General features: G+C 36.7%; 1 protein-coding gene across 4 annotated transcripts in view; it reads left to right on the top strand.

Annotated features, from left to right (window-relative positions):
- The window catches only part of MID1 (midline 1), a 245,479-nt gene that overhangs the window by 136,448 nt on the left and 82,980 nt on the right, over window positions 1–26,051 (top strand). For all 4 annotated transcript variants that reach the window (XM_082782121.1, XM_082782120.1, XM_082782122.1 and 1 more), the window contains exon 2: window positions 10,155–10,870. In XM_082782121.1, coding sequence (XP_082638247.1) covers window positions 10,211–10,870 — 660 coding nt within the window. In that variant the 5' untranslated portion in view covers window positions 10,155–10,210. The remainder of the gene's footprint in view (window positions 1–10,154; window positions 10,871–26,051) is intronic.

The following is a 26,051-nucleotide window of genomic DNA, read 5'->3' as shown; positions in this document are numbered from 1 at the left end:
GGGGCAGGACAGCAGGCTCTCATTAACCACTGCACTCAGCACAGCATTTTTATCCTCTTCTCAGTTGATCTCAACATTTCATTTGGTATCCTATTGTGTCAGGGTCAGAACTTTTAGTCATGCACTATTCTGTCCATTTTGGGGTGATTTGGGTTAATATTGCCAATCAATAACACTCAACCAACCTGAGGAGAGGACTAATAAAGTAGTAAAAACACTAGTTGGTACTGTGAGTGGAAGTACCTCAACTCTTTGAAGCCTGCTCTGCTTTCGATATGAAGAACTGTAGCAGGATTGGTAGTTGTAAAATGAACAGGAAGAACAAGGATGTTGCCTCTGAGTAATGATCTGCACTATAAGAAGGCAAGCTATTATGAATAAATTTAAGTTCAAGTTAGGTTTGCTATGCCAAGCAGGCTGGCCTTAAAGATTGCTGAGTGCAGATCCCATCACCTCTGTTTCTCAGGAACTGTCCACATACCCTTCACATGCAGCAGGGACCAGAACCATCCAAATAACAGAAAAATCCCTGTTCAGTAACATCAGCTAGTAACAGGCCATTTTGTGATCATTCTCCTGTAAGTCAATTTAGTTTTCTGTACCTCCTTTCAGTTCTGTGAAAATTAGAAATGATAGAAATGAGGCATGCTGGAAGAGACTTTTGGAAGCAAACTTGACTAATAAGTGATTGTGGAGTTCATAAGAATATTCTTTAACAAAACAGAGCTGTAGATTCTCCATTTTCTTCTTTGAAGCTCAAGAACACTGTTACTTGTTAGATGATGTAGTTTTAATTTCTTACCCTAAGATCTTTATGTAATTGGAACAAAATAAGTATATCTAGGAAGTAATTTAATCTTAAAGATAACTTAAAATTGTTTAAATGAAGTGCCTCTAGAGATGCCTATTTTTCTCTGGTGACTACCATGAGAACCAACAGAGACCAGTTCAAATGAATATCATCCTTTGTGTTCAGGATCATTAGGCAACCAGGGAGAGGAACAGGTTTCTAATATTTTTTCCACTGGTCATTTGCTATGAAGTATTTGCAGACTCCTGCTCCAGTTTATAGGGGCAAAGAATGCTTCCAAGGTCATTCTGCCAACAGAATGGGAACCTGGTATTCCTGGGTGGAGTGGTAGAAACATGCTCATGGTGGCCCCAGTGGCAGCAGTAGGTTGGGAAGTGTCCCCATTCCTCTTGGAGAAGGTCTGGGGCTCTGGTGAGGGCCCTTGTGATGTTTGCCAGTTCCCATTTGTTACTCCTGGACCCAAGAAACCTCAGCTGAGTGCTTTCTGCACCAACCAGAGAGGTTTCTAACTAGATGTGTCCTCTAAAATAGATTACCTTAAGAGCACAGATATAATTTGTTCCTTATCCTCTTCTCACTCCCACAGTTCACAGCTAATTTCCCCTTCTAATTACCTGATTACAATCTTGATTTTTAAATACATCATTGATCTTCTGCAGTACAGTGTACTGCAAGCATGCAACTAGAGCAAGGAACTACTCGGTGTTGGATGGTAGTTTTTTTTTTTTTTTTTCTTTTGTTTGTTTGTTTGTTTGTTTGTTATGGGGGGTGAGGTAAGGGGGAGTCAGCCACCAGAATCTCTTTGTACTCTTTGCAAAAGTGCAGAATATAACACTGACAGTGTGTTTGTTCTTTTAAAAAAGTCAGAACCCTTTTAGAGTTTGTTTTTTGTTGTTGTTGTTTGGTTGGTTTTTTTTTTTTTTAAACGATCACATATAAGGAACAGAGAGTAAGACTGTCAGAGGCTAGCAGTGTAGCATGTAATGTGATAGGGATAGTTTCATAAACACTGGGCGCTTTAGTCAGTTAAAAGTGCACCTTATACCCTCAGCTTGCAGTTAGTGTAAATTCAGATTTCTGTGTCTCAGGTAAGGTCACAATTTCTTACCTGTTTTAGTTCCTGGGACATTATTTGCTGCTGTTTTAATGGCTGTCTTTGATAAGAAAGCAGACCTTGGGGCTCTCCCATGGGAATTTATAATCTAATGTCATTATCTAGATGGAGGTGATGATCATGAATTTAAATCATATTTATGACCCGCTTTACTTAGCTGCAGGGAAAGAATTCATAGGACAACTTGCTGGAAAGAGAATGATGTGATTTCTTGAAGCCATCCTAAAACCTTCACTAAAAAAATAGCAGTAGCTTAAGGGCCCTGATATTTCCAAGCTGCACCAAATCACATATCAGTGTGTGTGAACACATATGACTAGAAGGAACGTACTGAAATATTTCTGGCTATTTCTGTTGCTATATCATCTGCACTACAGCCCAGGTAGTACCATGGCACCTTAGGCTTTACAGAACTGAAATTCCTAGAGGTGAGAGATTGCCAGCTCTACTGTGCAAACAGAGCCATGAGAAAACTGGTGGTACCAGGTCTATACTGACTTCCTCAACATTTGTTGTATTGCTGTGATAAACCCCAGAATAAGTGCCAATTTCTCAAATGAAGGGTGTGAATTAAGTTGGAGAAGCAGTTTTTGGAACAGATCTTCGGGCATAGGTTTATTAGGAGATCACTGTTAATGCCAGTAGACGTGATGTTGAGCCACATGTGCTAAGGATTAAACAATCCTTTGCTTTCATTTCCCTCAAGCATTTTTGTGTCTAAAGAACATAAAGCTATAAGAATTGTGATATAAAAAATAAAGGTAAAAAAGCATTCCAGATATACCCTAGTATAGGTATATGCACATTTGTGATATTGTATTTAATATAGCATTATAGATAATATTAAATCATTATAATCATTATAATATTAATATAATCATTACAATATAAAATCATTATAGATAATATTAAATCAATATAAATACTGATTGCTTCAGGATTTATAAGGCACGGCCTTTTTTATTTTTATTCTTTTTTCTTGCATATATCTTTTGAGGCTCAGTTGTTGTTTGAGCTCCCATGAGAATGAATATGTGATGTTGTGCCAAAGACCTTAATTCAGTGAGATATTTATCTCACTGAATAACATGTAGGATTTGTTTTTTTTGAAAATATATTCTGTTACTAGCATATGGTTCAACCAGAGAGGGATGTTGTCAAGACTTTGCATCACGACAAACAGCATGGCAGATGTTCTTTTGCTGCATTAATATCATTTAAATGCTGCAAACAACAATCTCAACAACGTGGAAATATTGCATGTAACTTACTTGTAGACAAGGCAACTAATCACTCTTGTGAGTGAAAATATATGAGTAGGATGAACTAGCCATTTTCTTTTATGCTGTGTATTTGTTTTTGCATACCAGGGGTTGATGAACAGGTGTTATCCTTTGAATATTTATTTATTTGCACTGTTTTGATTAAAAAAAAAAAAAAAAGTGAAAAAAAAAGTATTTCCATGTTTGAGGGTGTATGCAGCTTGTCTTCTTTAGTGCTACAGAAATTTTCATTAAACATTTTTAAATAAAAAATTCTGATTTTTTATTATTAGCCCCCTATACTCTACTTACACAAATTAACAATACTTAGATGAACATCTCACTAGCTGTGCTGTTGAAAACTACTAATATCATAAGTTACTTGGAGGCTTCAGTGTCTGTGATGCAGAAAGTAAAAGCAGTAATGGACTTGAGAAAAACTGGGCTATGAAGCAGCCCATTGATTTGATCACATTTGAAATGTTTATTGAACGTGATGGAAAGCAATCAGATTCATTTGTTGGAAGGAGCAGTTGTTCCCAAGACAATTTTGTGTATATCCTAAAGTGGGATAGAAAATGGCAAATAGAACATTTTCTTGCTTTTTGTTTCAGAGCTAACAGAAAAAATTGCAAGTGTTTTTTTTATTGCCCATGCCAGATTTTATGACAGGAACGTAAATTTAAAATTTTCCTTTTATAGTGCACTTAACAGAAAAATACTGCTGCTTTGAAAGCTGCAGCTGTGTATTATGATAGTAGACTGTTTAAGCACTTGCCATAGTTCATTCAGGAAGACTGTGCGCGCGCACTGTAATTCTTCTTTTACTACACCCCTAAGATATATAGGCACACATACACACATACATACATGCATAACACATTTTATTACCTTTCAAACCCAGATTTTCATATTTCATATGAAATTTTATTTCATATTCATATAGTGGTAGTTTAATAAATTTTATTTTCTAACTGAAAAATCATGTCATCTACAAGTGTTCAATCTTCAATTTTGCAATCTTGTGTCCATTTATGAACATTTCCATATATGAGTTTCCATATATGAGACCAGGGCTGACATAGCCTTGTTGTAATAGGCATTCAGTAGTAGCTTTAAGGCAACAGATTGTTAGAAAATATTGTTAGGAAAAGATGTTATTCCAACCTCCTTGGATGAAATATGGCCGTAATTCACCAAAATGCAACAAGCTGCGACTTTGTCAGTGAGATGACACATCAAATAATTCTGGAATTTGGCACTTGTCCTGCTCTTTTGCCCAGTGCTATTTGTTACTAAGATGCTTCAGATTTGCAGAATGGTATACAACTCTGTTTCCTCCCTCAGTGTCACAGAGGTCACTACAATTTTAAAGTTCACTGAAACAGCTTTAAATCATACTGTGACTTCCCTGCTAGGAGCAAGGGTGGAAAGTGAATATTCTTAAGATGTCTTCCACTGCTGTTTCTTTCACTCCTGGTAGCTTTTCTTCTCACCTTCTCTGAAGGTTGTAGAAACAGCTGGAATAAAAATGGATGGGACACAACTAGAGCAGGAGGCAACATGTGGCATGCTAAAACACTGTCAGCTAAATTTATTCTAATAGTTAGAGATTTATTCATCCTGTCTGCACAGGGAGAATTTTGTAGTGCTTTTCTGACTAAAAGTGACCTCACCATACTGCAATTTTTGAAACGTGTATATTTAAGTGTAGTTTTGTATTTTAGTCATTTTACTTCAGACATTATGTTAACACTTCTGAAATACCACGTTTTAGCTTGAATGTACTGAGTTAAAGTGAACAATGCTCTTTGGCAATATTACACTATCATTACTTTCTTAGTAGAACAAATATAAATCATTACCAATATTACTGATCGTTCATAGAATCATAGAACAGCTTGGCTTGGAAGAGACCTACTTCACCTAGTTCCAAACCCCTGCCATGGGAAGGGATGCCACCCACTAGACCAGGTTGCTCAAAGCCCCAGCCAACCTGGTCTTGAACACCTCCAGGGATGGGGCATCCACAGCTTCTCTGGACAACCTGTTCCAGTGCCTCACCACCCTCTGAGTGACTAATTTCCTCCTGACATTTTATCTAAATCTCCCTCTTTTAGTTTAAAACAATTCCCTCTGTCCTTTCATTATCTGATCAAGTAAAAAGTTGTTCTCCATCTTTGTCATGAGACCCTTTTAAGTACTGAAAATCTTCAATGAGGTCACCCCGAACCCTTCTCTTCTTCAGGCTGAACATCCCCAGCTCTCTCAGCCTTTCTTCATAGGAGAGGTGCTCCAGCACTCTGACCAACTTTGTGGCCCTCCTCTGGACCCATTCTAACAGGTCCACATCCTTCTTGTGCTGGGGACCCCAGACCTGGATGCAGCACTCCAGGTGGGGCCTCACAAAGGCAGAGTAGAGGGGGACAGTCATCTCCCTGGTCCTGCTGGTCACATCTTTGGGATAACAGCAATGAGAAACAGTTAAAAGTAAAGCCTGCAACAGGTTATCAGTTGCCTCACCATTGAACATGACAAGATAAGATGAAAGACACTGCCTGGGTTGAACTTTAAAGAATTGTTTGCCTTCTTGAAGTATCTTATTAGTTTAGCATCACCATATCCTGTGGTATTGCTGCTGGATCACAAGGATCTGCTGGATTACTTGCCTTTTTCACAAGGAGGTTGGCAAAATGATTTATTTAGATATTAGTTGCAATTTGTTGGTAGTCATTTGAGTGCAGAAAGAGTTCTAGCCATAAATGGGTATTTGCTGTAAGAACATCTTCATGTAGTAGTGTGGCTTGAAATACTTTTCTAAAGGCAGGTGATTTCTTCAAAACATAGAAGGGTGTTGCTTTCAATGAGAAAATGCTTACCATTCGGGTTCATGGAAATCTCCCTATACAGAGATGTTCTCATATTTTTGTCCTGCTGCTTCTATATGTTGATTTTTGTACTTAAGGTGTCAGGATCATTCATAAAGCTGACACCCCCAGCAATGAGAAATCAGGATTGAACTTACAGTCAGCTATGGGTTGACTTCGGGTCCACCACATCACCATATTTTCGTATAGATGATAATGTTTTAAAGAGTGATGAACTGCACATTTTATGTCCCCCTTAGGAAGTATATTTTTAAGACTTCAATTTTTTGGGTCTCATTAAGATCAGTGATAATGGTTTTCTGCTGACTTTGGTTGTATCTCTGATCTGTAATTTTACAAGTATACAGCAAACAGAAGATATAATACAGCTTTTTTTGCTGCATAACATTGTCTTCAGTTATGAAACAGCTCGACAGATTATTTTTTATATCTGTTCAGCTCTGATGGCACTTAACATATTGAAATTTATCTATTTCAGATTTAGTTTTCACATTTCTCACGTCTCTTTAGCACTGAAGAGCTTTGTGTGCTCTACTGTGCCACTGAAAACATTAATATCTCCTTCAAAAATAGTAATGTTGTGCTTTAGAGAAGCTAACTCCACTAGGGTTAGTAGATGTCTTACCATGAACTACACTGGGATCAAGATTTCATTGGCTTAATTGCTTACCATATAATGCAGAAGTAATTGTTGTGTCCCAGGGAGATATCACACTTCCAAAGTCACTGAAGTGTATTATTCATTTTTAAATAGCACTTGTCTTTTTTCGATAACTTTTACTTTGATATCTTTTCTTTAAACGTTAGAAAAGCAGTACTTCTTATTCCAATGACATTTTGATAATAGTATAATTTTCTGACAGAAATGCCATATTTTTGCAAATCTTAAAATATGAACTCTTTTTTAAATTTTCCTTTCTGTGCCTAGAGGCTGTCTATGTGGCTTTCTATTTATGGGCCATGTTGACTATGGAATACAATCATGTGCATTTTAAAACCATGCATTATAATTGTTTGCCTAATCTTCCAGTTTACTGTTGCTATGATTTCTCTATCACACTCAAGAAAACAAGTTACTAAATACGAGACTTTAAGGCTGGTGTGTTTGAAAAAATCTGGATCAGCTGCACACTGCACTTCAGACACCAACCTAAAAGTCAAATCAGAAATTCAGTTGATTAAAGAGCAATCATTGGATTACATAGAAAATACAGCCCCTCTTCAGTGCCTCTTAACGTATTCATTATTCAATCCCAGATGCACCATGTTTTGACGTATTGGCAGCTGCAAAATAAAAGAGGGAAAAGTCTTTTTCTGTTGTTTGTTTCTATCAGTGTGATCAGCTTTGATTACCTTGGAAGATAGGCTTTTACTGGCTTCTATTCCAAGAAGTTTGCAGTCTAAGATTAGACTTTGGCACCCTTGCTCTTACTAAAGAGCATTATTCAGAAGTGGCTGCTCTGTCAGGCCAGGTAGATCAGAATTAGTTATTGATTAGTATGGTGATGTTTAATAGAGCCATGACAATGATTTAAATACCTTTCCATGAGTCAGTGATGCAAATATTTTCTGCTGGTTTAATCTGTTCACCCCTCTTTTAAATGAGTAACATGGGAAACACTTTGGTTAAAAAAAAATACTTTGAGATGGAAACTGAATGAATGAAACATTTTGGCACACAAGGGAACAGGAGGGATTTTGTGCAGAAAGCAGAGCATTCAAGAAAGCCCCGTATCCCCAACACAATCCTTAGAAGCAAACCTGAGAGGTCAGCAGGTTTTCACTAGACTGCCAAGAGATGAGCAATGTTTAGTTTGCCTGTTTGCCGCCTTAAAATGTTGTCTACTGCCAGCCCCAAATCCCCTTCTCCCATTTCCAGTACAGCTTTCAGCCTGCAGGATAAGCAGATGATGAAGTATACAGTTGTGGTGTGGAAGGGATTCAAACAATGTGAATGAGATTTTGATCTTCTGGGACTTGTGTGATACAAAGAGTGAAGAGGAGGAAAGACAAACTGTTCTTCATTTGTAGAAAATGCTTTCATCTTTTCTGTGCTGTGTGGCTATGGCTGAGGAGAGAGAAGGGAAGTTATCTTCCTGCTTATATCAAATTGCCAGTCCTTTAATTTTGACCAGATGCACCATATAATTATGGCAGCTGAAGAATAGTTATAAAAGGATAGTTATAAAATGAATTAATCTTTGGCAAACTGAACTTCATTTTAAGTAATATCAGCATCACAGAAGATACTGGAAAGCAAATTTTTTGACGGGGTCAGTGCCTTTTTTAAATGATTGCATTTCTTGGCAGAATAGAAGGGAGCTTTTGTGCAAAGAGGCAAAGTATCCTAATTTCCAAGCATATCTCTGGAACAGATACCTTTTGCTGCTCTTCCCACAGAGCAAGCAGGGCTGGATACTGACAGGCACTCTGAACCTTGCCCCCATCTGCTGAACTCTCCCATTTTCCTGAGGTTCCTATTGGCATTGTAGGTAGCATTCCTGACACTGTCACTGCACTCCGCACTCTAATTATAACAAAGTACAGGAGGTTCAAACACACTTGTTTCCCAAGGCTGCTAATGAGCCCAAGCTCTCCTTACCCTTAATGAACCAAGACTTGTTTGGGGGGATTCTTGTCCATCCCTGTTTTTTCATGGTCAGGGAAGGAGGCAAGGGTTCACACAACTGAACAATGACTTTACAGTGTAAAGGCTATGCAGCTGTGCCATCTGAAGCTGTCTTCAGTTATGAGCAACAAAGCTTAAATAGATTATACTGTGAGGAGGTACAGCTCCGTGAGTGTGAAGCATAGCTCTTGCTTCTGCTTCACTGACCTGTCTGCTCGCAGCAGCGATGGGCCCCTGATGGGAGCTTCAGCAGGGAGAGCTGCATAGGGCGATGCTTTCAAATTCACTCTCTGTAATGCTGAATGCAGAAAAGGAAGCAAAATGAAATTTCAGTTGATCTCTGAGAGAGGTGTGCAGCTGCCTTGTCTAGAAAATCCCATGCCCTCCATCTAAAAGTCATGGATTCCTAATCCACTTCAGATGATTAATAAGGCCACTAGAGCAAGCACTTAGTTCCTGAGTTTTAGCAATAAAGAATACTGACACAAAAGCACATGTGCATACACACACAAAATACTGAGCAAATCACACATTTCATTGTCTTCCTCTTTAGAGGCTCTTCTTGTAGATTAGAATCATCAGAAATTTGGGCTAAACTACTGTTTAATAGTTTGTTTCATCCATATCTCTTTGGGCATTTCAGTTAGGACAATATAGAGTCCTTTGGAGATATGCACAAAAATATATTGCAAGCATGTTTTTGGTAAATATTTTTATTCATATGATCTTGAAATACACAGGAGCAATATATTAATATATATCATAATATACAATATATACATAAAAGACGTCAAAATATCATGTGGTTTCCTTGACACATGATTCCCTGTACATATTAAAGTATATATTTGCACAGGTAAACAATGAGGTATACTCTAAATGCTGTACTATTGCTGTAATAGCAAATGAAAATATAAGTCACAGAAAATAATTCTGGGAAACTGTATTAACAAAGCTAGATTTAAAGTTATTAGCTAGTATACTCTGGACTGATCTTGCACAATGCTATACAAAAGTGAAGGTTTTTAAGGAAGTTTTACTATTAGATTAGCAAAGACAAAAGCAGCATCTGCAGAAGAAATCTGGTTTCACTGTAATAGGTTCTTTGAAGGTCATCATTTTGTTTTTTTTTAGCAATGCACAGAAACGTCTTCCATTCTCCTCAATCACATGAGAGAGAAAGAGAAAGCAAAAGCAATTAAGAACAAGCTTTTGGTTTGCATTCTTAAGTGAACAGAGAGAGACAAGGAAAGGGAAAAGGAGGGAAAAAAAAAAAAAGTCTAGTTTTAAATACCTTGATGTGTGCATGTGCAGTTTCAAAACTTTAGATCGCTCTCCCGCTTGGTGTTGTGGATTGATAGCACTGGGAGCCGCAGCAAAAGCTGACAACCCCCCACAGTTGACCCCTCATGTTCTCTCTTGCCTAATCGAATTTTACGTGTGTTTCCAGATAGCTGATCAGCTTCCCTGGATTTCGCTGACGCCACAGGAAAGCTTTGCCTGAAGATGGAAACACTGGAGTCGGAACTGACCTGCCCTATCTGTCTGGAGCTGTTTGAAGACCCGCTGCTGCTGCCCTGTGCTCACAGCCTCTGCTTCAACTGCGCGCACCGCATCCTCGTCTCCCACTGCGCCACCAACGAGCCGGTGGAGTCTATCACCGCCTTCCAGTGCCCCACCTGCCGCTATGTCATCACCCTCAGCCAGCGTGGCTTAGAGGGGCTCAAGCGCAACGTCACCCTGCAGAACATCATCGACCGGTTTCAGAAAGCCTCAGTGAGCGGGCCCAACTCCCCCAGCGAGACCCGCCGGGAGCGGGCTTTTGACAGCAACAGCATGTCGTCCTGCGAGAAGGTCCTCTGCCAGTTCTGCGACCAGGACCCTGCCCAGGAGGCGGTGAAGACCTGTGTTACCTGTGAGGTCTCCTACTGCGAAGACTGCCTGAAAGCCACTCACCCCAACAAGAAGCCCTTCACTGGCCACCGGCTGATCGAGCCCATCCCAGACTCTCACATCAGGGGATTAATGTGCTTGGAGCACGAGGACGAGAAGGTTAACATGTACTGCGTGACTGATGACCAGCTGATCTGTGCCTTGTGCAAGCTAGTTGGACGGCACCGTGACCATCAGGTGGCAGCTTTAAGCGAGCGCTATGACAAGTTAAAGGTTAGTGATACCTACCAACCTCTGCACCCCACAGCGCGTGGTTGGGAAGGAAAGCGTCCTTCAGATGGGTGTTGTATTTCCTCCTTTGGGCAGGGGCTGGTAAAGGCAGGTGTGCGGTCTGTCACCAGATGAGATACATATACAGATCTATATGTGCTCATCAACGTTGAAAAAGTGTCAGATTTTCCCTTAAAGACAGATTTCTCAGTTGTGCTTTTTCTATATTTTTCTATAGCTATCATAAGGAATATGCAGTGTGCACTACTGCTGGGGTGAATTTGTTTATCTGCCTACATCTTCACTCATGTCATCTAGCAGGGTTTTCGTGTTGACTGCATATACACAGGCACTGACGGAAATGTCAGGCTTTCTTCACATACACTCTGCTGTTGATTATTTTTCATTGAGTTGTTTTCATTGTGGAAAGCTCTTTGCATCATTGCTAGCAGAAGATGTATTTACATGCACTGGCTTCAGGGGCTGCAGCTGCCCAACCAGCCCAGGGGGTTCGAATGCCAGCCTTGCTCTTCCCGTGCTGCCTTGCAGGAAAGAAAACCAAAATTCTTCCCTAGTTCCTTGTAGCAATTCCCATGGTTATGCGAGCCCTCCGTCCCCACTGGCATGGCATCTCACCCACCCAGCACCCAGGCAACTGGCAGTCCCTAACTCGTGTGGGACATCCTCACCAGGGGCAACGGGAGGCTCAGCTGCCTCCTCAGACTCCTGCTGAGGCCAAGTCAAGTAGCCCCTGACCCATCACACCAATTCAGGTGCTATGGCAGAGCACAGGAATGAATTTAAAACCCCAAGGTGCCATTCCCCATTCCCCCAGGCTGGTCTGTGTGTGCTTGCCTGCCTGTGTTTTGAGGGGATTTCTTAGCTATGAACTGCAACTGAGAAGTCACAAATGTGGAGGGCAAAGATTAACTGCCAGCTTTCTCACACAGAATTTCAGAGATGTGAAAAGAAGCTGTATTAATAGGTTTAACTAACAGGAAGGGTTTTCTTAAATACCTTCCAATAAAAACATGAGGCTGCACACATCTACAACAACTTTATGTGAATGCAGGTAAGTTTTGCCTACACATACCACGTTTTTTTTATGCCTCTATGCATGTGCAAGCATGCAGATCATATTCTACAATTACATTAATATAATGAAAAATACTTCTTTACCTGGACTTATTAGCTTCTTTTCATCTCTTAAAGACTTTTTTTATTCAATAAGGGGTTGTTATTTCTGCTTTTTATTTCCTTTAAGCAGGTTTATTTTTTCTTTAACAATTAAGAGTTTAGCCATTAGTACAATGGAACATGGACTATAAATGTGAATACAAGGGGCGTGGACCTACAATTCTTTTCAATAATCCAGCAGGTTTACATGCTTACCAGGTGCTTCTATTTAGTAAGCTAGTAGTGACTGAATGGCTGTATTTTTTATCAACTTTATATGAGTAGAAATGTGATACTTAACATGAAGTACCTTCAAAATTAAATACTCCATAAGAATATTTTTGAGGATGTCAATAAACGTTAAAGAAAAATTTCATAATGCTGATGTACTTAGATATGACTAGTCTTGAATGAAAAGTTTAAAAGGCATGTATCTTCTTTTGAGATTTTTGGCTTAACATTGCAGGTGGTTAAGAAAAAAAAATAGGGTGTTTTTGCATGATCTATGCTTTTGCTGTGCAAAGATTCCTAAGCAAACTCTGGATGGGTATCTCACACAGACAAGCAACATTCACATTAAATATTATTCAGGTTAGCTAATTTGGCAGAAGCCTAATAGAGTACTTTCTGCCAGCCTCATTCAAGAATAATTTGAGTACTAATTTAATGGTTAGGATAGGCCTGGATCAAATAACCCTTTCCTTACAATGGCAATTCCTATAATTCTTTATAGTGTCCACAGAATTTTTCGAGACTTGGACTTTCTTTGTACCCAGTCTATCTAGAATCAATTTATAACGAAAATTTTTAGCCTACATGAAATCCAGTTACTAACCTTTTTGTTATGAGGCAGCCTATTTCACTTTGCTATTCCCAGCAATTACACCAGTTGTGCCAATTTTGCCACTGGTTTCAACATATTTACACTGAGCCCAGGGATAGCTGCTAATGTAAGTATTTGGTGCAAACTTGCATGTAGTCTTTGTTAACCTATCAATAATGTGCAGATGCCATTGGAAAATGCAATGTGCAAGTAGATCAAAATAAAGCAGATCAGAAAATTCCCCTCTGAAAAACAGGTTGTTGCTCATTATATTGTTGCTATGGGTTTTTAAATACATGGGTCTGGTTGATAGATAGGTTACCAAAATTTAAAATGAAAATTCTAAAAGAATGAGCAAGTGGTAGTCAATAGTGTAGTGGATTCATTCAAAAATGGTTGGTGAATTGTATCTTTAAAAAAGAAACCCCAAACCGCTTCAAGTGACATTTTATTTTCTTGCAATTTTCTTTTTTAAATCAACACATTGTTGATGCTAACAACAGCAACTAGTGTAGCTCTGGGTGTCAAGCTATGCTAATTACTCACATTCTCTTCCAGCAGTGTTACTAATTATTTAAACTATATCTCACCCTTCATTAAGCATAGGACAAAAGATGCCATTGCAATCTAGCTCCTTTTGTGGCAAAAATGAAACCCTTTAATTAGGAGTTCTGTACACTTGTCCAGCAGAGAAGTCTATGTTAAAGCATGTTTAACAGTCAGTGTAATCACAATTGTGGACATTTGAAAATGAGAAAGTGTTTTCCTTTGGCAGCTATGGCTCCAGCCCTGAGAGGTGCTTTTCTTAATGAACTTTTACTGTGGGTGGAAGGAGATGAGGACACATTCCAGAACCACTTCTTTCTTAGTTACCAAGACCTCACAGTATAACTATGTGTGTATAATTATTTTAGTGTTTATAGACTTTTTCTTTTTTTTTTTTTTAAATCATAAACACAGATGCCTTAAAAATAGAAGCCTCATAAACCGTGACAAAAAGAGAGAATAGGAAACATTCCAGTGGTTCACTGACTTTATGAGGTGGTGGTCATTATTGTGGTAAAAGTTAGAAATAAATTTTAGCTACATAAGCAATGAGAGCTTTAAAAATAGAAGATGCAAATGCTGATGTTTACTCCGCTATACTATCACAAAGAAAATATTTTTGTCTAATTATTTTTGATGTTGATTCTTTGTTGTTGTTTTTTTTTTTTTTTTTTTTTTTTTTTCTTGTTGCGATGGCAAGGAAAACACAATTTAAAAGTGCACTTGTTATTTTTAGAGAAAATTAATGAAAATTACTGTTGTCCTATTATACTCCTTGTCCTATTATGTATTTATACTCAGGAAAATCATAAGAGAAATTAAAATATAAAATTGTTTTGGAAGAAGGAAGAATATTTGGGGGAGACGGTGGTGGGTGAGGATGGAGAGATATCATCCATTTAATTTTAGCCAAAGAGCCTCGGAGAGATGTGACAAAAGAGGAAGATAGACAATAAACCATATTTTAAAGTGGTATAAAACCTTCTTAACTCCATTGAAACCAACTATTTTACTCCTCTTCATATTTACTGTGAATATGGTCATTCACATGTATAACCCTGCCCAAAATTAATTTTGAAATTATTTCCTTGCCACTTAATCTTTTATTAAATCAAACTGTTAGAGGTTACCAGTGATTCTCTGTGGTTTTCTTTGAACCTTATTAGCACTGTTGCATATTGGACATGTTTATGAAGGCAGGGCAGTCCTCCGAATGTCAGTCCGGAATTCCAAGAACAAAAGGGAGCTTCTTGTTTGTATGCTTTTTATTTCATTTGAGTGGCAGAATCCATAGACATCTATTTTTTTCTGCACTTCTTTATTCAGGATGCAAGGATTTGGTTTTCAGTATGTGTCAATTCAATTACTCACAAATATTTTTTGGTGGGAAGCAGCCATAAGCTGTTTCCACATAAGAAGAATTGCATTCAACTCCTATAAACCTACCTTGGTGGTATAAAGGTAAGAGATTTTGTCAGGTCCACAACTTCTACAAATAGAGCACAAAAATTTATGTCCTTCCCTGATACTCTGAGATAAAAACTTCTCATATTTAAATGTCTGTGCAGAGATACTGGCAAAATATGTGGGAAGATTTCCCACTATTACTTCTTTGTGATACTTTGTATTTGCAGCTTGATCATTAATTGATATATTATGATACTGTGAGAACCTAACAATTCTAAGCCTGTCCTCAAACAAACAGTTTGGTTGGCAATACATGAATACAGGTTTCTGTACTTATATATAAATACATTATGCAAATATATGTAAATATATGCCTATATACATTTTATCAATTTTATATTAATATTTATAGGGTTTGCATTAATACAATAACATGGCAATACTACATATGTTTGTATGTATGTATGTGTAGATGTGTTTGGATAGCACAGAAATACACATACTTTCTAGCAATTAATATCCAGAATTGTGTAATTGTATAAATATACGTATGCCGATATTTTAAGTAAATATAAATTTTCACTTATAGGTAGGTCAAATAAAAATATATTTGATCATGTGTGCATTAACTACACTTTAGTTGTTTTTCTTGGTATTTGTTTTTAATACTTCATTAATATAACTTTTTAGTAGCATTTTTTTCTCATATGAATCTATAGTTTGCCTGCATGCCCTTAAATACTAACTTCCTATTTATTGGAAGCAATTTATAGTAAAAAATAAAAAATAAAATAAAATCAACTGATATGAAATATGATAGTATTTCAGTGTTATAGTGATATGCATTATTAAACGTTTAGATAAGTGGCACTTTTCCATACATAATACTTAATAATTTCAAAATGTAGAAAAATACTTTCTACAGTGACAGCTAGGCAACTTTAGTATATATATAAACCACTATAACTAACCTGAAAAAAACGTGAACTCCTGAACTTTCATTGTTATTAAATTAGCTACAGCTTTGTATTATTATTAGATTAGGTACTGCTTGACACATATTTCATTGTATTTGTTATGAAATGAAAAAGAGGAGTAGTCATATATATATACTAGTAAGGAATATTATCTGATATTACTTAACACAGAAACATGCAAAAGTATAGTTAATTCTCTGTGCTTTAATATTTGTAAATATCCAAAATAATAACTTTTTACATGGAAGATGATATATGTAGGAACAAACTATTTTATTACAAAGGCTTTCTAGTGACACTTATTATATTGATATGTAAATTTTAAGGCAGACTTTAGAACATACTTTTTAGTCTAGTATTATCTCAGGTTTTTGTTTGCACCATCTGACATATCTTTGGTGGAATTTAAAAGAATAAGTAAATGTTAATAGAGTCGTAACAACATTAGCGGTGGACTCTGTTTTCCTTTGTCGTTTTGGTAAGTTTTAGAATGTTTTAGCCTAGTTTGGAGATCCAGGTATTTATGACCATGGATTATGATATATTACTTAACAATAGCTGTAAATAAAGTTCAATTCGATTGTTTTTATTTACTGAATATATTTTAAATAATATAAGCTACAGTTTTTAAAAGCTTTCACAAATTTACCAGTTGTCTTTCATAAATATTTATATATTTAAATATATATTAATAAATATATTTTATTTAAAATATTATTTTAAAAATTTATTTATTAAATATTTTTATTAAATATATTTATTAAATATTTATTTATTTAAATATTTAAAAATATTTATTAAATTAATAAATATATTAATTTATATATTTAAATATATTTCCTTCAATTTTTAGTGGGAATGATAGTGTTGAAGGCATAATATCTACAGGAAGAAGACAAATGTAATTGTAACTAGTACTGCATTATTTTCTTTGTTTTCATGATTCCGATTTCCAGGGAAGGTAGACTAGATGTTAAATATATTTTCATAATTTTCCATGGATGTGATCCAAAATGCTAATGCACTTCAAGTCCCTGTTCTAGCTCTTAATTTGCTTATTGTAGTGACCTCCTGACTGTCCCTTTGTTGCTTATATGTTTTTAGAGATAATACAATGATCGAGAGGTGGTGTTGGAATATAATGAATGACAAATGCCTCTTCAGAATGAGAATCTGTGTTTAAACAGCAAACAATAAAGCAATAAAAATGGAAATGAAGGAACTAAATGAGGTTAAGGACAAATAACTAACTCTCTTAGAACATTCAGAGTTGGGGACAGGTTGACCCTTTGTGTAGGAAAGGTAGTGCTTGCCTAATGAAGTAACAAAGATAGGGTAGGTAATGGGAGAAGTTACAAACAAGGTGACCTTTCAAAGACAGAACTCTATGTACTATAACAGTACATTTTCTTAAAATTGTTAAATAGAATGAGAAAACTAGTTCTTTTATTGCTTTATTAGGGAGTTATAAAGCTCGCTGAGGGAGTGTGTTTAAGAGAACTTGCCCTAGAGAGTAGGCTAAATCTCACACTCTTTGGATGCATTGAGAGGTATGTGGAAGTGTACAAATATGTATATCAATACATGAAGTATGTATATTCTAAATTTATTTAAAGGCATAACTTTATTTTAATGCAGATATTAATAATAAGTGACACCAAATAAATTTTCAGACAAATGTGAAGGTTGTTGGTGGTATGCTTTATATAGGAAAAAACAACAACAACATGGATGTAAGTATCTCCCAAACTAGCACTACAGAACACTCAATATTCAGATTTCTCTCAAGGATTAATTTAACATGTTAAATTACTACATGAAGAGAAATCCAAATTACTTTAATTCTGCCCTGTAATGACATACAATCATAGGAGCATGATTAAAGCATTTCAGTTCTTCATTTTATGTTAAACAATTTTCATTACCTATTATATTATTTTTTTCTGTATTCTCTGATCTTAAAACACAAATCCAGCAACGATCCCAGTACATTACTTTGCATTTCAGTCTTTACAAACATCTATCAAGATATTCTTTGGCCTTATATTTTTTCAGCAAAATGTGCCCTTCCTAGCAAAATGATAGTATTTGTGTGTGTCCTCAACACTGTGAGCCTACACATAGTTGTTCATAGCCAGTAAGGTATAGTGCCTACCTAATTCAAAAAGCCTGAATTGTCCAAGGACAGACAAGGTCTCCCAGGTCACAAACTGCAAAGCTGTGGTGGGTTCCTTTGGCCTCAGAGCCCGATGTGTATGGCAAGACTTTGTGTTCCCTCTCTCTCTCCTCTCCCCGAGACCAGCGCCCTTGTCCTCCCTTGACCCATAGGAAGCCTTTTCTTTTGGTGGGGTGGGAAGGAAGCTGTTGATACCAACAGCAAGCACCCACACTGGGGACATGAGGGGACTTCACAGCTTTCACCTCTCATTTAAAATGCACTCTCTTGAATCAGATAGAGCCTTCTCTGTTCTTCCAGTTGTCTAAAGTCTGTGAAAATGAAGAAGGAGCAAAGAAAATGGAAAAGTAAATGATTTTGTCATAGTGTGACAATACTGAGCTACCGAGCTATCCCTGGAACTTCTATATAAGCTTACTTAAGCAATTGTTACCTAAGTACAAACACTTAAATGGAACCACATTGTCTTCATTCCTGCCAGTAAAATGTATAGAACATGTTGGGTAGCTAATAAATAAGTAATATAACATTGGTGTTCCTGATGCTGTATGGTGCCAGCAGGATTGCTTTTTATGACAGTCTTCTCTTCTGAAATTTCTGCAGGCTGAAGTGAAAGTATAATTTGTTTTATGAATTTCCTCCTTTTTGTGGGGTGTTGGCCTTGTGCAATATCCCAGTTATGACTGTAAAAGGGGGCATGCTCATGTTGTTTTAATGCCTCAGACAAATTTCTCAAGAGACTGGATGTCTGCATTGCCTCTGTACCTTTCAGATCCCCTTCATTAGAGCTTACAGACCTGTTTTCAGCTGCCAAGATGGGAAATTTTGTCATAGCTGGGATTGCACTGCAATATTTAGAATTTTTTTTTCCACCTGCTAACACCTGTGTGTTTTTGCCTATGCCTTACTTACTCTGAAACAGCTCCTTGAGATTCTGAGACCTAAAAACTAAAAAGGAAAAAAAGAAAAAAAGAAGTAAAAAAAAAAAAAAGGACAAGAAATGTCCATAGTCAGGAGTATGGTTATGTAGAAATATTTCACTATCCATCTGGAGTATGACACTAATGCACTTCCAGTGTTTTGGGGTTATTTATGTGTTTTCAGGAATGCATGTTCATCAATTTGACGCTGAAAGGAAGGTATGGTGTGTGTTTTTTTTCATGCTTACACTATTTGCATTTTTGGATAAAGGAAAATTTCCAGGTAAAATGTTGTTTCAGTCTAGTCATTTTAAATTTTGTAATTTTAATGTCCTTACAGTGTCAGGATAACACAAAGTAGCAATATGATCTTTTAATTATATTTTGCAGTATGAGAGGGATCAAATTCAGTGTAGATGAGAGATGTAACTGGAGTGCCTACAGCTAGCTTTTTTCCTTTTGCAATTTCCCTATTTAATTAGTTTTGATATTGAGGATGATCTTCTAAATTACCACAGATGCCTTACCACCATAGCCTCTTTGTGACACACTGAACACTGGCTACAAAAAGAAAATGTTTAAAAGTTGAAATGGCAAGGATATTTTGGTGGAATAATAAAAAAGAGAGAGAGAGAGAAGGAAAAAAAAAAAAAAAAAAAAAGGAAGGAAAGAAAGAAAAAAAGAAAGAGAGGAAAAAAAAAAAAAGAGAGAAAAGGAAATTTCTGTGGGCTTTTTTGACTTTGGAATAGATGGTATTCCACTGTACTAACATCTCTGCTAAACATATCTGTAAAGTACAGAAATAATTTTATCTATTTTTACCATGGCAAATCACAAAGATTCTGTTCAAAATTAAGTCCAGAATATAAAATCTTTCACAAATTCATGAAGAGATGTATTCCTTGCTTGAAGAAGTATAATTAGTAAATTAGTAAATTAGAAAAGTCATATGGTATCAGTAATATTCAGGCTACCTCCTGGCATCATGTAATGGGTAAGATTAAATAAATAATAATAATAATAAATATTGACGAGTTCCACTAGTCAAAAGGGGCACTACTTTTTGATTTCTTTTAATGATTCTTGTGTGAAATATAGGTAACCTCACCTTTTCACTGTGCTGAAAGGTCTGCATTCTCATTTAGGAGAAGTTCCAGTGCAACTGCATGTCCTGCTTTCTGTGCCAGCCTATACTCCCATTACTTGTGATGTTCAAACCAAAGATAGTACACTGTAATAAGTGTACAAAATAGTACTCTATTGATTGAAAATTTACACTGCCTAAATTTGAAAAAAGAACTGAAATGTGAGACATTCTAAGTTAATTAAATTCTAGGTTTGGTCTGTAGTGTTTTTTTTTATGTCATAAGTGTTTCAGTCTTTATTTCTTAACGAAATTCTGATTTTGTTATCACATTCATTTTTCAAAGGGAGTTCTCAATAAAATTAAAATGAAAAAGTAGTACAAGAAGAAGAGATCTTTTATGTGACATATGCAAAAGTTCATAAAAATTACAATAAGTAGGAATAAAATGTATTGTCTCTTCTCAAAATGCTAAAAAGTACAAAGGCTCCTTTTCATCACCTTTCATATTAGGACTATACTACACTGATAATTTCTTACTGTCAGCTACTATCAGCTGTGGGTAGATGTATTATATGTACGTAGATGTATTAATTATATGGATTGACATTCTTCTGCTTTTGGGAATGGTGGTGTGCCCTGGTAGGATAACCATTGCTTCAGTGTACAGTGGACTGGAAGTTGTTGCTGGCTCCTGCATTACAGGAGTCTCCTCACTGAAACACATCTCTGGAGCCACACCAGCAATTTTAAAACCTGAGGCTGTACGCCCGCTTTCTCTTATTTACTGTGACACAGTCAAACTTTTCAATAAATTAAAGGCAGACAGCTGTTTACAATGGATGTGTCTCATGGTAGAAGCATTAAACAGACTTGGTGGGCTGTGGTTAATGGCAGTGTGTGCAAATTTGATCTCCAGATTAAGCCAGCAACGTATGGGGTGCTGGCTATAAGTCTCTTCAAACTGAATACAAGCAATATTTATTTTATTAATAAGTTGTTAAAAGATCAGAAAATATATTGATCAGTATATGGATGACAGTTCAACTAAACAGACATTTAAAATATATCCATGACCCAAGGAGTCTAAGCACATACACGCAAGAAATCCCTTCAGAGGTATAACAGAAGGAACATTTAATATGATACAAATAATATTTGACTGACATAATAAATATAAAATAATAATAATAATAATATTATTAAACAAGACAGAAAATGTTCAGTTCCTTTTCTAATATAACAAATCTGACTATATTCTTTAAACTATAAAAGAGAAAAAATGTTTTTGCAGATGTACATGAGATTGGCAGAGGTGAATGCTTGGGAGAGAAAGGCTCTGTGTTTTTCCTGTAGTCATGGCCCTTCTGGATGTTGTATGGTCTTTCCTATGGTTCCTGCTTCCTCAGCATGCCAGGCTGCTCAGGGAGGGGGCACTCCTAGATGTCCCTCCCATCACCGGGTCGTTTCCACCACATAGGGTGTGATTCAACTCGGTGGGATGGAGCTGCACTTGCCTTTCTGTGGTGAAGTGCTGCTGCTGGAAGACCAGCACTGAGGGTTAATCTGTGAATTGAAAACTCTGCCATGCGAGGGAGCCCCTGCACTGATGTGTTTTTTTATCCCAAGGAGCTATAGGTGTCCACTAAAGGACCTGCTCAAGATGCCCAGTGAGGTTATGCAAACTTTGGGTGAACTCCTACGATGATGCAATCTTTTCTTTCATGTGCTTAAGTAAGGGCAGACGTTGTTCTTTCCCCTGCATTTGATATCACCTTTCAACTTAAAAAATATGCTTCAGCTTTGGGGGGAAGGGGTGTTATATTAGAAACACAATAATGTTTTCACCCTCTTTTGAGCATTTCTTATGATCACTCTTGAGGAAAACGTGACCTTTCCATTCAGATCCACCAATTAGAGCAGCAGCCATGATGCCTTTTTGTGTTTTCATGCTGTCTTACATTTTTCTAAATTAGCTTTATTTTCAGAGGGTCTTTGTAGACGCTGGTCTAGCTCCCATGAAATTCTGATGCACTGAAGTTCTTATGCAAGCAGGATGTTAACAAGTTATTTTAGGTTTTTGTGTGTAAGAAATATCATCAGAGAAACCTTTTACTGTCTTTAATTTACTTGATTACATTCAGCATTGTCAGTATTTACAAGAATGGAAAACCTTTGTCTGAACATACAATGAATTACTCATAAGTAATACCACCTCTTTAGATTAGTAACTTTCTTTTTATGTCTTTTGTTGAAAGAGACTTTGTAAAAGAGTAAGGGAAGAACATGAGAGTGATAAAATAGTAAGACATTTTTGAATGCCTGAAAATTTAAATGTAGACATTTAAATGTAGACTGAATTTTAAGCAGTCTTAAATGGATTCTTGATCTGTCTAAATCAATTTGCACCTTCTCATTTGAAAACGGTATATTTTTTCTTCCAAATAAATCACTGTTACAATATAGAAAAACAAACAAACAACAAAATCTAAGCAAACAAAAACAATTTGGAGTTCTGCTCTTAAATCTCAGAGTGCTTAATTTCAGCACTGCTGAAGTCCGTCAAGGTTTTAGATGTGCACAAAATCAACATGTGTTTTAATAACTTAAGGAAACTTTTAGTCTAATTGTTACCTCTATTGTTTGTAAAACTGAGTGTTTGCTCTATAGGGGTAAAATCAACAAGAAAATTGTTGGATTGTAGGTAAATGATTGTTACAAGTTACAGATGCAGATGTGGGAGGGCTTATTGTGTAATGATTGTGTTTATAATTAGTGATGAAACTGCCACTCCAAGGAAGAAAATAAAAGGAAAGTAGAAAGGAAGACGCTTATTTTTCACATTTTTTTCTGATATCCTTTAACCATGCTAAGCACCCCAATTCACTTTGAAGTTCAAGACAGGAGTTTCTTGTTGGATTACTCCTGTTTGCAAAACAGGCTGTGAATGTGCTGTCACATGTTTTCCTTGGAGGAACTCTTTTCCTTCCCGAGGAGGTCTGCAAGGTCAGGTAAATATCCGATCTTGGAAGCTGCCTCTGTCAGGGATGCTCTCTCTGAGTCATTATTTCTGTGATAAAAATTCATGGAGAAAGCCTTTCAGAAACCCTGGAGTGTAGCTAAGGACTTAGTCATGGCTATGAAACCATTTTAACCTATGCATGCTGGGTAAAAGAGAATTTTTATAAAGCTCTGCCTTTTTGTTCTCTTATACATGTAATTTCAGTATTGTTTAAGAGTTGGAATTTGTGTAATGGTTTCTAAATGCTGTGGAGCAGTAAGAGCTAGGAAGTATGAGTAAAGAGCCTTGTGTTAAGTCTTAAAAGCTTGGTCCTGTTGCTTCTTTTGCTTTATATTATGTTCACAGTATAGACCACATTCTTGCCACAGGCACACCTGCAGAATCCTAAATTCCTTCAGTGAGCAGTCCTGGTAATACAATAACACAGGCCTAAATAGGGTGGGACCAGTCAGTCTACTCCATCTTCTGCGTCTTTAGGCATCCAGCCATCTTCACTGACCAAATAAGTGTACTCTGTGTAGACTGCTGGACTACACGTTAATACCATAGGCACAAGTCAGGTGCCTAAAATACAATTTCCAAGCAGCCAAATCAATTAATGGCTGGTTTCTGTGGGTCCAACCTTTTCTCCCTCCTGTAATGTTGCATCCCTGTTTCCTCTTTGGCATTGGTGTCATGCCTGTCCAATCCTGCCCTGAGCTACACCAGCCCTCAAGGTTAATATAAAACCACTCCGTGTAGCTAGTGAATAATTTTCTGGACGTTTAGCAAGTTGAAATGACTGTGTCAGATATTCTGTCACAAAGTAAAGATGAGGACCTTCCAGAGTAGGACAGGGAAGAAAGTAATTGAATGTACTTTAAATAATATCCTAAGCAAGGTGCTGGAGCAATTCAATCTATAGCTCTTAATTGTATGTGAAAAGGGGATATAGCAACTTTTCTATGTCTAGCTCAGCTAAGAGTCATTGTCTTTATTACCACAGACTTCTGTTAAGATGTATAGATGTGACTACTGAGCTTGAATCAATCTATCAGAATTTGAAGAAAGCTGGAAAAAGAAAGTGTTCTTTTTGCTTGTGTGAATAAACGACCAAAAGTGTTTTTGCCAATAAAAACAACTCTATTGATAAACAAAGCAAACTAAAGTGCAGAGGTACAAAAATGGTGTTATAACAATATATATACAAAGATTTTTATTTATTTATTTTTTTGTTGTTGAAGCTGGGGCCCTCGTGTGATGTTAGTGCTCTGGCAAAACCTTCTAATGTAGATGTGAAGCTGTGGCTTTTGTTGGAAGTAGTGGTACAAGAACATATTTGATCTTTGGAGGTTTTTATCCCTATTCTGTGAATTTTGCCCTATGATTAGTTTTCTTTGTCACCCACTGGTATATGCTTAGAACTTACTATATGTCCTCCAGAAAGTGTTGAAATTTCAAAAAAATATTTTACAAATCTGGCTTAAAGTTTGAGTGTGGAAGCAGTCACAGAGGTTGTATGTTTTAGATTTCCTTGAGAACCCCAAATATATTTCTACTAGGCATATAATCTATTATGTTTTGGGAAAAGTCTATCCATGAAAAATATGGACAAAGCTGAGATTTGTTATTTAGGTATTTATTTCGATTTAAACATCCAAATTTTTAAATAGTCCATAAAATATGATGAAATGGAATTCTCTGATAATTCCCTTTTAACCACAAAGCAGCAGAACCTCAATAGCTGAGCTACAACAGGTGTAATTGCCTGATTTTTAAAAACTCCCGTCTGATTCTTCTCATTTTCTCACAGACTGTGAAATCAAATGGGCTTGGGAATCATGCTCACTAAAACAAAGCTATTCTAAACTAAATAAAGAGCAAATTCCAAAACACATCAGAGCTAATTTGCCATTGTTTTCACCATAAACCATAATGAACCCCCATCAAATGAATGCAGCTGCAATGGTGCTGTATCCAAAATAATGTAATTAAATTGCTGCTTGGGGAATTTTGGAATATAAATTTGGCAGAGACTCATTATTGGCAATTTGACAGTGAAGCACTAATATAATCTTATCCAGAGAGGTGATCCTGTGTTCTGTCATTCTAGAGAAGAAACAGGATCAGGATGACAAATGAGCAGACCAAAATCTGAAACAAGAAACTGTAAGAATTTAAGGCTAATCCAAGCCATGCTGGAAAGACTATTGGGAAGGAAAGGGGAGGACAGGAGGAGAAACCTCGGATGGGGTTTGTTACAAAAATTCTCTACCATGCTTAGATGTGATGAGGTCAACACAGAAAGGGAGTCTGAAGGAGATACAACCTTGCCACCATCAGGGTATGGGCAGTCACAGACCTGAATCAGGCAAGGGTAGTGCAGGGGCATCATGCCCAGAGCTTACTCATCCTTCCTGCCTGTTCTCCTACAAAAACATCCTCTCCTAATCTATCAGAAAATGTATGATTGTTTGATGGTAACTTAAATTACCTCCATCTGAGGGAAAGCAGTAGTGTTAGGCAGCTTGACTTCTTGCATAATGAATTCCCTTGGAGCTGTCAGGACCCAGGATGGCACATGGAGTTACAACATACAACTCAAACAACTGTAAAAACTTCCAGGAGGAACGTGTGCTGAACACACTGACATTGTCTTTGCTTGGGCTGTTCAAAATCAAACAGATATTGAAGTACCAAGTGTTATGATGAAGTGCCTACTACAGTCATTTTCTTGGTTAAGAAACTCTAAAACTGAAACAAGTATCATCCTGTCTCACCAGAAAGCAAGTATTCCTTCTAATTTTTGTTAAAAGAAACCACAAATTAATTCTAGACTCAGGAGAGAGGAATTTGCATTGGGGCCAAATCTGAGCCTTTAAATGTTTATGTTTAATAAACCTTAGTATGCCTGTTCTAATTAAGTGTATATGAAATATTGCAGTTTAAAGCATACTTTAGTTTTACAGCTATGTTTCTGTTCCTTTATATGGTAAGAATAGCTCTTGGGATTATGTTTCCAATATGAATATTCAATATTATGGATTCAGAATTGGATAGCCATGAATATTTAA

This window comes from Aythya marila, assembly GCF_965140915.1.
Source record: "Aythya marila genome assembly, chromosome: 1".
NCBI classification, from domain to species: Eukaryota; Metazoa; Chordata; class Aves; order Anseriformes; family Anatidae; genus Aythya; species Aythya marila.
The sequence above is the reverse complement of the archived record's forward strand: the minus strand, read 5'-3'. Positions and strand labels throughout refer to the sequence as shown.